The 14,425-nt window shown below is 35.6% G+C and overlaps 1 protein-coding gene across 1 annotated transcript in view; it reads left to right on the top strand.

The window, feature by feature from the left end:
* Positions 1-5,761, top strand: part of LOC140968117 (ABC transporter A family member 1) — a 30,421-nt gene extending 24,660 nt beyond the window's left edge. The window contains exons 38-40 of the mRNA XM_073428969.1: positions 4,967-5,100; positions 5,259-5,317; positions 5,405-5,761. Coding sequence (XP_073285070.1) covers positions 4,967-5,100; positions 5,259-5,317; positions 5,405-5,486 — 275 coding nt within the window. The 3' untranslated portion in view covers positions 5,487-5,761. The remainder of the gene's footprint in view (positions 1-4,966; positions 5,101-5,258; positions 5,318-5,404) is intronic.
* The last annotated feature ends 8,664 nt before the right edge of the window (positions 5,762-14,425 follow it).

Raw genomic sequence — 14,425 nt, 5'->3', positions numbered from 1 at the left:
TTTTGGAGCTTCTACTGATATTGACCCCGTCGAGTCTGCATCTTCTGTAGATATTGTCCCTGCCCAATATGCATCTATAAATACTTCAATGTTGATCTGGTTGCACTTTTTGAACAATAAACCATTTCCAGGTGTATTCTTCAGATATCCCAAGATCTTATAAACTGCTTCCAGCTGTTCTTCATACAATGAGTGCATAAACCGACTTACCACACTCATCACAATACATCTGCTTTTTTTGAACAATAAACCATTTACTGGTGTATTCTTCGTATATCTCAAGATCTTATAAACTGCTTCCAGGTGTTCTGCGGTGGTTACCTTAGTTTCGCGGGAACCATAAAGGACTAACCTACTCGACTCAGAGGAATCGGAGTTTCAACTATTATTATTATAGGATTTCTAACCAAACTGAACAGATTCGCTTCATTTTCAACTCTCTTATATTTAAAAAGAGATCATGGTGAATGTTTGTCTCACAGTCGATCACTAAATAATGAAATATGTTGAGTCTGGATGATTCTCCACCTGCGTCCGGAAAGCTCGTATCAGGAAGCACTCGAAATGCATGTCAAGCTACGAAAATGCACGTTTCAGGACCCTTATGATAGATTTTATCCCTGAGGGGTTGGGAGTCTTCCAACTATGAATAAGAACCCGAAATTCTTCATATTGTGAATGCATAAACTGACATACCACACTCATCGTGAAATCTATATTGGGGCGTGCATGTGAGAGATAAACAAGTTTCCCTTCCAATCGGTGGTATCTTCCTTTATCAACTGGAATCTCTCCATAGGAGTGTCACTCGGCCGACAACCACTCATCCCTGTTTCTTGGAGAAGATCTAGTATATACTTCCTTTGTGAGACTGGTATTCCATTCCTCGACCTAGCAACTTCCATTCCCAGGAAATAATGTAGATGACCCAGATATTTTACCTCAAACTTTGATGTGAGACACCTTTTGAATCTTGCCAACTCAATATCACCAGTCAGTGTAGGAATAATATCATCTACATACACGATCAATACAACTATCTTATCATTACTGATGTTTTTCACAAACATGGCGTGATCAGACTGTCCCTGAACATATCCTTCTTGACGAATCTGGAGAATTTTTCAAACCAAGCTTGTGGAGACTGCTTTAAACCATAGGTGAGTTTTTGAGTTTACATACATTATCTCCAAATCTCCCCTCAAACCCAGGTGGAACATCTATAGATACTTATTCTAACTCGCCATTGAGGAATGCATTTTTTGTATCCATTTGAAACAAGGGCGAATCTAAATTGACGGCTAGGGAAAACAGCATCCTTCTTGTGTTTAGCTTCGCTACTGGAGCAAAGATCTCCTGATAATCAATACCATACGTTTGTGTGAACCTTTTGCCACAAGCTTTGGTTTGTAGCGTTCTAATGTTCCATCTGAATTAAACTTTGTAGTGAATACACATTTGCAACCCATTGTCTGTTTCCCTTCAGGTAGGTATAGGATCTCCCAAATATGATTTTTTCCCAATGCGTTCATCTCCTCAAGAACAGCCTTACATCCATTCTGGAACCTTTAGAGCTTCCTGTATATAGTCTTCGGAGTGTCCACACTATGCAATTTTGAGAAAAAGTTAGAGCAAGAGTTAGACAGATTCTTATATGATAAATGGTTAGAGAAAGGGTGTTAGTTACACGATCTAACACCTTTCCTAAGGGCAATTGGTATGTCCAAGGATTCTGCAGAAGTTGATTCATTTGGAGGGTCAAACTTGTTATCTGGATTCGACACATTTGGGGGAATTTGATCTGTTTTTGGGTCAGGATCATGGTTGTGCAGGAGTGTGGAGTACTTTTCACTTGGAAGACGTCTCCTTGCATAGACTTGCCCAAATCTTCCGGTATCAACCCAAGTATCGATACTAGTATTAATATTAGTATCAGTTACTGGCAGTACACTAGGTTGAGATTTAGCACCTTCTATTTCTACATCAATCAATGAGTTAAGAGTTTGAAATTTTCATATCAAGGAATAGCGAGTCTTCTAGCTTATGCTCGCTCCTCTTGAAGAGAAGTATTAAAGAATATTTGAGAAAGAATGTAAAATCCATTGACACGAAAAAACCGTTTTGCCGTGGGACCAAAACATTTATACCCTTTCTGTGTAGGTGAATATCCAAGAAAAACACACTTCAATGCACTGGGATCTAATTTATCACGATGATTATGAGGCCGAACATAGACCGCACATCCAAATATTTTAGGCGACAAATCACAAGATGGGAAATTTTTTCTCAAAAACTATCAAGGGTACTTCCAAATTTAAAACTCGTGATGGCATCCTAGTAATTAAATGCAGTGAGAATAGCATCCCCAATAAATATTTGGGCACATTGGCTGTGAACATTAAGCATCTAGCAACGTCGAGGAGGTGTCTATTCTTCCTCTCTGCCACCTCATTTTGTTGAGTATCAATGCAAGAACTTTGATGAATTATACCTTTTTGTTGAAAAAATGATCCCAAAATCTTGTTGAGTATTCTTTCCCATTGTCACTTCGAAATATTTGAATTTTTCTTGAAATTGTGTTTCAATCAAATCATAAAAGTTTTTGAAAATACATGCAGCTTCTGACTTTTCTCCTCAATGAATGTGAAACCATTTTTTTCCAGTGATGATTGTTGTTTTTAAAGGACCCCAAACATCTCTATGAATGAGAGCAAAAGGTTTTGATGCTTTGTATGGTTGGACTGGAAAAGTATTGCGGTGATATTTTGCAAGCTGACAGACATCACATTCAAAATTTGAGCTTTTATTCATGAATATTGTTGGTAGCAAATGTTTCATGTACTGAAAACTAGGATGTCCTAACCTACGATGCCATAACATAATTTCATTCTTACTAGAACTAAGGTGAGAAACAATACTGGATTTTTGGGCTGGTTCTCGCAAGTCCTTTCATCTTCAAAGTAATAGAGATCACCATCTTCTCTAGCACCACCAATGTTCCTTTCCCATTCTAGATCCTGAAATTCACACTAGTTTAAAGAGAATTTAACACATGTTAATCTCGAGTCAATTTGCTGAAAGAACAAATTACGCGAAAGATTAGGACATGAAGAACGCTGCGAAGGACCATTTTTTTAGAAATTGCAATTGACCCTTTGCCAGTTATTGCTGAGAGAGATCTGTCAGCTATTTTGATTTTTTGGTTTCCTGCACATGGAATATAAGAACAAAACAATCTAGAAGAGCCTGTCCCATGATCAGTTGTACCGGAGTCGATTCTCCAAGGGGCAAGGACATTCAGGAACAGCTGATACACTAATGGCCAAGGATTGTAAATTATTACCTTTTTGTGCAAGGAAACAAGAAGCATATATGGGCTGAGGGAATTGTGTGATTGAACTAATTTATACGGTTGCTCTAACTGATCCTTGCTGAATGAAGATGTCCCTGAGACGGATTCAACATTTTCACCCCCATCGTTTCCTCCTGCTGACAGCGTACTGTCAGTGCTTGATGTTCCAGCCATGTAGCTACTTGATGTAGCAACAGAACCCAAAGAAAAATAAAGTAATCTACAACCCAGCCCAAGAAAGTAGACCCCAAAAAAACGCGATACTGCTGCCCAAAACCGACAAAAATCAGGTGTCGCAATCGGGACATTCTGGAAGAAGGAACAACCACAAGAGATGAGGATTTTGTAGCTGAAATCACGTCTCTACAGAAGAAATAAGAACCCAAATCTTTGTTAACAGATACTGGGCTTGTGAAAGATTGTGTGCTGTTGGGCTTAATGGGCTTCTGGGCTTTGAAACAAATCGAACTTATTATGTTGTCGTAGAACAATACAACAAACACCTCACTGCTGCGTCTTAAACCGAGCGTCGCTGCAAAAGATCCTTGCTGCTGATGGAGTGTAACATAGATGCTGCAACAAGATGACTGACTATACCACCTCGAGAAAAAATATCCTTCGACTTTTGCACAGCTGACGTAGTTAACCCTAGTGTTTCACGGAAAGGGATCGAACCGTGGCTCTCCGATACCATGTTGACATGGTGACTTGAAGCATTAATGCGGAAAATAATAATTTCTATATTTTGAATTAATGAACTTTGTACAAGATGTATATATTTTTACAAAAGAAAGCTAATCTAATAAGGTCTTTGATTGAAGGAACAAAATACGCTTATTTCTATAATGCAATGTATTCCTATTTTCCGCACTTTCCAACAGTCAAAGGTGTCAAAGCTTAGTGAGGTTCCTAGCTTCTATGATGGCACAGCCTCAATTCACATTGATTCTAGATTATTAGAGATATTATGTTAGTAATGTTTTGTTGAAGGATCCCTCTGCACTTTCAAGATTAATTGCCTTTATTCTTGATTAAATTGCCTGTCAGGGATGTGGGGTTTGTGCTTCGCCTCTACTTCAACAAGCCATATCATATAGCTTTTAAAAATGTTAAAAAAGTTCTAGTGTGCATATAGTTAATATGATTGTTTCAGCTTTTGCTTCCGGGTGCCTTTTTTCTCTTAATTTCTCCTCAAAAACAAGCTTAGATTTGTGAATGAAATCAAGAAGCAAGAATTTTCATGAGTCTAGCTGTGTTAATGTTATTTGGCACAAAAATAAGAGATTTTTTTGATGGCTTTTAGTATTTTACACGTTGAGATAAATTGATAAATACCAGCTTACACCTCAAATTTTCTCCTTCTTATATAAGTAGGCATATAACTCAAGTATTTCAATTGTACCATCTTTATTTTCGAGATTGATAAGTTTGAACGGTATAAGGTTTGACTGGATAGTACCTAAATGTTTAGTATTCTATTATTGCGTATTGCTAGTTTCAGATTGAAAGCTGTAAATGCCAATTACAACGATTTGACTTATTTCTTACCAACTTCTTTCTGTATTTTCGTTTTTTTACTTGTAACAAATTTTTTTATTTTATGGCTCTTTTTAGGTGGTATTCCACTGCCTGTGTTTTCAGAGTGGTGGTTAACGAAAGAAAAATTTTCAGCCATTGATTCATTTATTCAGACTTCCTTTCCTGGTGTGACGTACCAAGGTAGTAATGGATTGAACGCTAAATATCAGGTAATTTCTCACAAATATGTGCAACTTTCAGCGACTTTTGAATATAATTTCATCCTCCTTTTTGCAAGATATTGACGAGACGACTGCCTTTGTCGGACTTCTCGAGTTGTGTCTTTTCCAACTTCTTGATTTTTACTTTTTTGAGTTTTCTTTTCCAGCTGCCGTTCGAGGAAGACCTCTCGCTTGCTGATGTTTTTGGGCACGTGGAAAGTAACAGGTTGATTTTTACTACAATATATTGCATCTTCTAGTGTTTTATTTTATTTTTTCAAATCATCTTGAGTTGTTTCCGACACACCTGCAGAAATAAACTGGGTATATCTGAGTACAGCATCAGCCAGTCTACACTGGAGACAATATTCAACCATTTTGCTTCGAATTCTTGAGATAAACCAGCAACATTGTGCTACTAGAGTCGCCGGTTCTTTCCCATCACCGAAATCTTGGCAAACTTTGTGTGTATAATCTTTCAATTTATCCAATACATGTAAATACACATATATTGCTTGTACAAATCATTTGAACTTCGGCTCTGTCAAAGTGGGAAGGTCACAATGCTACACATCGTACAAAGAAAGAGAAGATAAAGCAAGTGGACGACTTCAATTTCTATTCAGTTTTGACGTCTAGTTTTTTAGACATTATGTTTCTCATTTTTTTTTTTTTTTTAAATTTCAGTTCAATTAGAGGAATTATATGTACACTGTCTGTACTTGGGAAACTTTTATGCAATTTTTAAAAATTAAATTTTAATTTTTTTCGTGGCTGGTGACACAAGCAGTGTTTGTGCATTCGAGGAGGGGATTGAACCGGAGTCCCAGTAGAGGCAGAGGTGCTTTTATATATTATTATTGTATGTGAAGTTGAAATTGCATCTCTTCTCTAAAAAGAGAGAAGAAATTTCGTCTAAACATGCTGTGTTCTTGAGATAAAATTAAAGTTTTGTGCTACTAATCTTTAATTGACACCAATTTTAGAGCACGGAATTTGAACATATCTTTATTTATATGCATTTCATGAAAATTGGATCACTGGGAACTAGCACGGGATTTGAATATATCTTTATTTATATGCATTTCATGAAAATTGGATCACTGGGAACTGACAATAAAACTGGATCAATAGTTGCCAAAACCGCATGCAAATCGAATAGGAGCAAGCCTTGCTCCCAGTAATTCAAATCGATTGGTCATTCATATGTTCTAAGTTTCAAAAACAACTCACCCTAGTTTAGGCCTTTTCTTGCAAAGTAAACTTTGTATGTTGGAACGTTTTAGGTTTTGGTGATTAAACAAGATGTTTGATCTAACTGATAATTACAGAACTTAACCGAATTGAATTCAAAGAGGAACACTTAATTTTCATAAGAAGAAGTTTTCTAAAAAGTCTAACTAATTACAAAGTCAGACTGATAAAGCATAAAAAAAATATTGATATCCAAACCGATTTAAGGTTGATTGATGAAGCCCAACTGACAGTCTATCTAGGTGATCAGTTAGTCCGAATCTATACATTCCTTGAGAAATTAGAATGATAGCGATTAAATATCCGAGCCCAGTTGAAATAGCGGATAAAGCTTTACGTACCAGCAGTCACTAAATTTTAACAGAATGTCGGGTTTCGACGCACTACCAGAACATGTCAGAAAGAACGATGACATGACAACAACGATATTTGTATTTGGAAACAGATATATTATTTTGAAAAGATCATCGTTGCAAAATAAGCTATAAATAGATCAGTTGAACAAGCTCTAAAGATTACACATTTACACTATCTATCTCTGAATTATTGAAAACCAACAGATTTTCTCTGAAGAAGCCTTAAAGCTTCCAACTCATAATTGGCAAATTCGTAGATCATTTCCTATTAGATGCATGCCAATGAGATTATCTGATCATTTTGAAGATCAAATTTGTGCTTAGAATTTCTTTGTGAAATATGTGTAATTGAGAGTAAGAAGTCTTGCTGCTCAAAGTGTTTAGATTGAAATTTACTAAGAGTTTCAGTTAGGCAGAGTTAAGTCATACTGAAGTGAGTAATTTCAAATTGCTTGTAACTGTCAAAGTCTTTTAGTGCAAACCTTCCATGAGGAAGAAGGGGCGACGTAGGAGTATTGAAATCTTCGAACATCCCGAAACAACTTAATGCTTATTTACTTTTCAGTCCACCTACCTTACTACTATTTAGCAAAGCTCAACTGGTTTTCTTGATAAGTCATTTGGTCAACCAGTTTCATTAAGCTTCCTTCCGCAAAGTTCACACTGATTGACTTTCTGAGAATCCAACTAAAAAGGACAAAATTTCAGTGTTGTTAATCCAACGAAATATTTTTTGTGATAAATTTATTCACCACCTCTAAATTTATTTTCAATCCTATCAAGTGGTATCAGAACGGTTTATTCTTGTCTCTGAACAGAATATTCTAAATGACATCATTCAGCAAGATGCCAATGTTATCTAAAGAAGATTTTGATGAGTGTAAGATCGGGATGTAAGATCATCTAGCTGCTCAAGACGATGATAGTTGGAGTGTTTAGAATGAGGGTTGAATAAAAACTCTGGATTTTTATTCCCTTTTAAAATATGAATAAGTTATTTGAGGAACTGATTCTGAAATCTTGTTTGTCGATATAAATCAGTCAACTGATAATAGTGCAGAAATAGACTGAAATATAGATTGAATACTCAGGAATGATATAATGTAAAACTGACAGTATAACTGAAATGAACACACAGATGTTAATGGATGTTCAGAGATTTCAAATGCTCTTACGTCACCCCTTCTATCACAAAATATGTTTTTACTAAAAGACTTTGATATATTACAACAGATTGTAATAATCCATTTCAGCTGGTCTTACACACTGCCAAACTGGAACTCTTAGTCTATCAACACTTTTACAGTAATAAAATGAATCGCTCTAATTGGTATCCTGAATGCTAAGAAGAAATACAATGAATTTAGATCTGAGTGTGATATCTGTAAATTGAGAAAATACCTGTGAATTGCATCGCAACTGATTGAAGATTGTGGTTTGATTGTTCCGTGTGTTTCACCAGCCTTCTTCATTCAATAAGCTATATATAGTCTTCGATCCCAATGGTCGTATTGAATGCATTTAATGAAAAATATCCGTTGAATCGTCATCTAGTTACTTTATCTGACAGTAGTACGAGGTATTCAGACTGTTCTGTTTTGATTCACCTGTTCTGCTTTGGTACGATCTGTCAGTCAGTTTACTGATACTTCAACTGATGATGTGGCCAACTGATTAAGAGTCAACTGATTAGCCAATCAGTTTAGCTGGACATTATCAGTTCTAACTAATGTCCTATCAGTTATGAACACTTCAGTTGATAAGGTTTTACTAGTTCAGTTCAAACGAAGTTTTCATTTATGATTACTCGAATTGTCCGATCAGTTTGGTTCTTCAGTTCTCTTATGGATTAACTTGTCAAACTCTGAAACTTATAATATTCCAACAAAACCTCTCAGAACTAGATGACAAATGATTATTGAATTCTTGCATGCTGATTTTATTTAACAACTAGAACCTAAGAAAACAGATGGAACTTTATTAGATAACAGTCGGACTAAAGCTATGCAAGATGAGTTAAATCATTTTGACATGAACAAGGTTTGGTACTTGGTACCCAAACCATCTCATCAGATAATAATTGGAACCTGATGGGTTATAGGAACAATCTTGATGAAAATGGTATTGTAATCAGGAACAAAGTTAGACTTGTTGTACAAGATTTTAGACAAGAAAAAAGAATTGATTATGAAGAGACTTTTGCTCCAGTGGCCAGATTAGAAGCTATTCGAATTTTTCTTGCTTATGATGCTTATAAAAACTTTAAAGTATTTCAGATGGATGTGAAGAGTGCCTTCCTGAATGGACTATTGCAAGAAAAAGTATACGTGGAACAACCTCCATGTTTTTATTAATCGTACTTTATCTGATCATGTGTTTAAATCAAACAAAGCCTTGTATGGATTTAAACAAGCACAACGTAGCTAATATGACACTCTTTCACAATTCTTACTTGATCATGATTTTACAATAAGCTCAGTGGATGAAACTTTATTCAAATTTGTTAAAAATAATCATACCTTGTTAGTTCATATTTATGTTGATGATATTATATTTGGATCCATTAACTCAAAGCTCTGCAAGAAATTTGCTAAACTAATGCAAGATAAGTTCGAGATGAGCATGATGTATGAACTGAATTTCTTTCTAGGATTGCAAGTTAAACAGTTGGAAAAAGTATACCAAAGAACTACTTAAAAAAATTATGAATGGAGTCATGTTCATCAGCAGCAACCCCCATGAGCTCATCAGTTAAGCTTGATAAAGATGAAGAGGGAATATCAATCGAGGTAACATTATATCGAGATTTGATAGGTTCACTATTGTACTTAATTGTTAGTTGACCTTATATCATGTTTGTAGTTTGTATGTGTGAACATTTTCAGTCTGATCCAAAACAATTTCATTATTCAGCCGCAAAAAGAATTCTTAAATATCTTACAAGAACTCAAAATGTTGGATTATGATATGTTAAAGACTTATCGTTCATACTATTTGGATATTTTGATGCAGACTATGTTGGGTGTAAGCTTGACACAAAGAGTACAAACAGATCATTTCAGTTTCTTGGAGACCAACTGATTTCTCGATTCAGTAAGAAGTAAACATCAATTGCCACTTCTACTGCAGAAGCTGAATACCTAGCTGTTGGGAGCTGTTGTGCACAACTGTTCTGGATTCAACAACTAAAAGACTATGGAATTGATGCCAAGAAGTCACCAATTCTCCACGACAATACAAGTACAATAGCCATCACATACAACCTAGTTTTGTACTCTCGGACTAAGCATATTGACATTCATCATCACTTCATTCGAGATTATGTACTGTGGAAGGATATTAGATTGGAATATGTCTCAACGGAACAACAAGCAGCAGATATATTCATCAAACCACTATCAGAGAATAAGTTTTCTTATTTCAAAAATATTTTAGGACTTGTTAACTTGTCATGAATGCATGAATTAACAAGGAATACTGAATCATAAAGCCCTACTGATATGACAGTTGTCAGTTAGTCTTTGAGTGTTAAACTAACAGTTAGCCTCACAACCTAACTGATAGAAAATGCTATGAGTTTGACTGATCTTATCATTTAGTAGTCTCTTTAATAATTCATATTAATTCGTTTATTAACCATTATGAGCGACTTAATTACTCGTTTTTTTAAATTAAGTATAATATACTTCCCCTATTTTTTTATTTTCAAAAATCTCAACAACAGCGTGACACGTGTCCTGTCTGTTACCAGATCAAAAGTCGCACATGTTAAATTAATGAAATCCCTAAATCTTTCAGTTTACCTTTGCATCTTCTCACGCAAAGTATATCTGCTCTCAAAATTATTGCTCTCTTTCACCTAAAAAATCATCTAATTTCTATCCCTAAGAACTTATTTCAAAAATTGCCGCTCCAGCAACTCCTTCCTATATAATGAACGGTCTTGCAGTCGATTTACAATCAATTTATTCTATGAAAGATGTCGTTTTCACTCAAGTCTTCAAAGTTGTTGAGTCATTTGGAATTGGGACTTTTCTCAGTTCATCTTTTGACATCTACGTGGATGAGCTGAAAATTTTCTATGCAAGAGGGATATTAAGTGAAGACGGAAAGATATTGATGCCTTTAGGAGAGTAAAGTCTGTTAGTCGAGCAAGTTTACTTCTCTGCCCTGTTTTAGTTGCCCACTGAAGGGCTAACTGAATTCTCTCTTGTACCTCAGCAAGCAGTTGAGGACATGAAGCTGAAGTTTTGTGCATTCAGTGAGATTATCAAGACTTTTGGAAAGAAGAAAGAGATGAAGTTGGAATATCAGCTTCTAGCTGATATTGTGGCCAAGTCAATACTGGCGAAGGCAGGTTCTTTTGATGCCCACACAACAGTTTTTTTAGTAATGACGGCCATTGCTACATGACTCAATTTTAACTTGTCAGTCATCTTGTTCCAGATTCTAAATGCGATGATTCAAAATGAGAAGCAATCAGTTAGATTCACCATCCCTTTGGGCATATTATTTGAAGACGCATGAGCCTTACTGAGCAACTCTGTAACTTTTCACAAGTTCAAGGCTCTCAGTGCACCAAATATTTTTTCTTCTAAGCCTAAAGGACATGCACTGAATATCTCTAATACAGTGATATTGGTAATCAAGAAGAAAAATGGAGAAGAACATGGTACTGTAAAGAAACCCATTGCAAAGAATGGAAACAAGGAAACTGTACCCAAGCCAAAGAGGAAACTGATTCTGCAGTCCAGTGACTCTGAGGTAGCAATTCATTCTCCACATCCAAAAAAGGCCAGAACAACAAAAAAACATACCAATGCCTACACCATTCAAGGCAATACCTATCTCTCAGGTACAAGTGGCCGAGGTCACTGAAAACAAGGCTACTGAACAACCAGTAGAAAAATTGAAACTGATAGCAGTGGCAAGTCCACCCAGAAAAATCAGTATGCCAACGACTCCCCCTTGTCCAAGACCAACAAAAAGAGTAATCATTATAGATCTTATACAATCCACCAGGTTAGGACCGACCTCTACCTTCTCCATAGCCACAGGGAAAGGAAAAGAGAGCTGACTAAAGTTCAAGTCTCGGAACCAATATCAGCAATCCAGACACAAATAGACCTGCTGATGGATGAAGTTAATAAATTTGCTGAAGAAAATATCAAATTCTTTTATGAATGAGTAGAATTCAGAACGATCACCTTTGCAAAATTAAAGAAAAAAGATGTGCTGAAAAGATACATAGCACTAGAAAAGGCTGTTCCACATCAAGACAATACTATGGTCATAGCTGAAGCTCTTCAATGAAAAGATTATCTTCTGGATATTCTAAGGATTCAAAAGCTGACAACAGTTTGTGCCAAACAAAGATCCAACTATGATCCTTCATGCCCAACCGCATTTGATGATATAGTTATGATAAATCAACTGGATATGGACCTGGTATCCAGCAGATGAAGGTCAAATTTTGGGAGCATGATCACAACTTTTTCCTATATCATGAACACTCTTGCAGTCGATTTAAAATCAATTTATTCTATGAAAGATGTTATCACTCAAGTCTTCAAAGTTTTTGATTCATCTGGACTCGGGACTTTTCTCATTTCATCTTTGGACATATACGTGGATGAGCTGAAAAGTTTCTATGCAAGATGAATAGTAAGTGAAGATAGAAAGATATCTATGCAAGTTGGAATATCATCTTCTACCTGATATTGTGGCCAATTCAATACTGGCAAAGGCAGGCTCTTTTGATGCCTACACCACAAATTTTTTTTGGTGATGACAGCCATTGCCACAAGACTCAATGTTAACTTGTCAGTCATCATGTTCCATATTCTAAAGGCGATGATTCAAAATGAGAAGCAATCAGTTAGATTCACCATTCTTTGGGTATATTATTTGAAGACGCACGAGGCTTACTGAGCAACTCTTTTACTTTTCACAAGTTCAAGGCTCTCACTGCATCAAATATCCTTTCTCTCAGGCATAAAGGACATGCACTGAGTATCTCTACTACTCGGATATTGGTAATCCAAAATAAAATTTGAGAAAACATGGTACTGTAAAGAAACCCATTGCAAAGAATGGAAACAAAGAACCTAGACCCAAGCCAAAGAGGAAACTGATTCTGCAGTCCAGTGACTCTGAGGTAGCAATTCCTTCTCCTCATTCGAAAAAGGCCAAAAAAAAAAAAATCATAATAGTGCCTACACCAATCAAGGCAGTGCCTATTTCTCAGGTACAAGTGGTCGAGTCACTGAAAACAAGGCTACTGAACAACCAGCAGAAAAACTTAAATTGCTAGGAGTGGCAGGTCCACCTAGAAAAATCATGCCAACAACTCTCCCTCCTCCAAGTACAACAAAAAGAGTAATCATTAGAGATCTCATCCAATCCATCAGGTCAGGACCGACCTCTACCTTCTCCACAGCCACAGGGAAAGGAAAATAGTAGATGACTAAAGTTCAAGTCTCGGAACAAATATCAGCTATCCAGACACAAATAGACCTGCTGATGGATGAAGTTAATGAATTTGCTGAAGAAAATATCAAATTATTCTATGAATAACCTTTGCGACAAAATTAAAGAAAAAAAGATGTGCTGATAAAGGTACATAGCACTAGAAAAGACTGTTCTACATCAGTTCAAAATTGTGGTCATAGCTGAAGCTCTTCAACGACAAGATTATCTTCTGGAATTTCTAAAGATTCAAAAGCTGACAACAGTTTGTGCCGAACAAAGATTCAACCATGATCCTTCAGGCCCAACCACATTTGATGATATAGTTGTGATAAATCAATTGGATATGGACTTGGTCTCCTTGCAGATGAAGGTCAAATTTTGGGAGCTTGATCACAAATGGTTTGAGTCGGTGGATTCCAAGGAACAGAAAGTGGATGGTTCTTCATCATCTTCATATTCTATTTCTTTTTCTTGCTCTATTATCATTTTGGGGGTTGTATCATATTATTTTGTTCGAATATTTTAGATTTTTGAAAATATGCAATGATTTATCAATTACTTTACTAATAATAAGTTAGACTTATTTATGAATTTCAATATTTTTGTCAACTTTGGAAAAAAAATTATTTTTATGTTTCCTACCTGTAGAGTATTTTCCTTCATCTGTCTAATATCAAATAATTGCTCCAAGTTTCACCTCATGATTGTTATATATTTTTTACTCATTTGAAATAGCAATATGCATTCCTGTAATTGACTACAAATATTATACATTTTTATAAAGTAAATAAGATAATTTTAATTCATCTATTTGCAATGAAATTTTTTCTAAAGCATATATTTTATTTTTTGGCGTAAGTGAAATTTAAATGAAGCAAATAAAATTGATAATTTTTTTAAAATATGATCGGACAGTAATGGTACTTCACTAGGCTATAAAAAAAACATTATCTAGACGAAATATTAGTCTCAAAGTTGAGCTGATGGAAACGAAAACAAAAATCAGCTTGAATGAAACAGCTCTGATATTTTTGCCATATCTCATAGATTATTTATTCAAACGGAATGATTCAATATGCATTACGAAGCTAAAAGAACGATCTACAAATCATGTTCATAAGTCAAAGTTTGAATCAGATCCAAAGAGGCTGATAAAACACGATGAAATTGTTAGTTCTGCACAAAATGAATAACATGTTTCAGATTGCTAAGAGCCTGATCTATCAAGCATATCTTTCTCATATGAAATTGTA

The sequence above is a fragment of the Primulina huaijiensis genome, chromosome 2, assembly GCF_012295235.1.
Source record: "Primulina huaijiensis isolate GDHJ02 chromosome 2, ASM1229523v2, whole genome shotgun sequence".
Taxonomy (NCBI): Eukaryota; Viridiplantae; Streptophyta; class Magnoliopsida; order Lamiales; family Gesneriaceae; genus Primulina; species Primulina huaijiensis.
The sequence above is the reverse complement of the archived record's forward strand: the minus strand, read 5'-3'. Positions and strand labels throughout refer to the sequence as shown.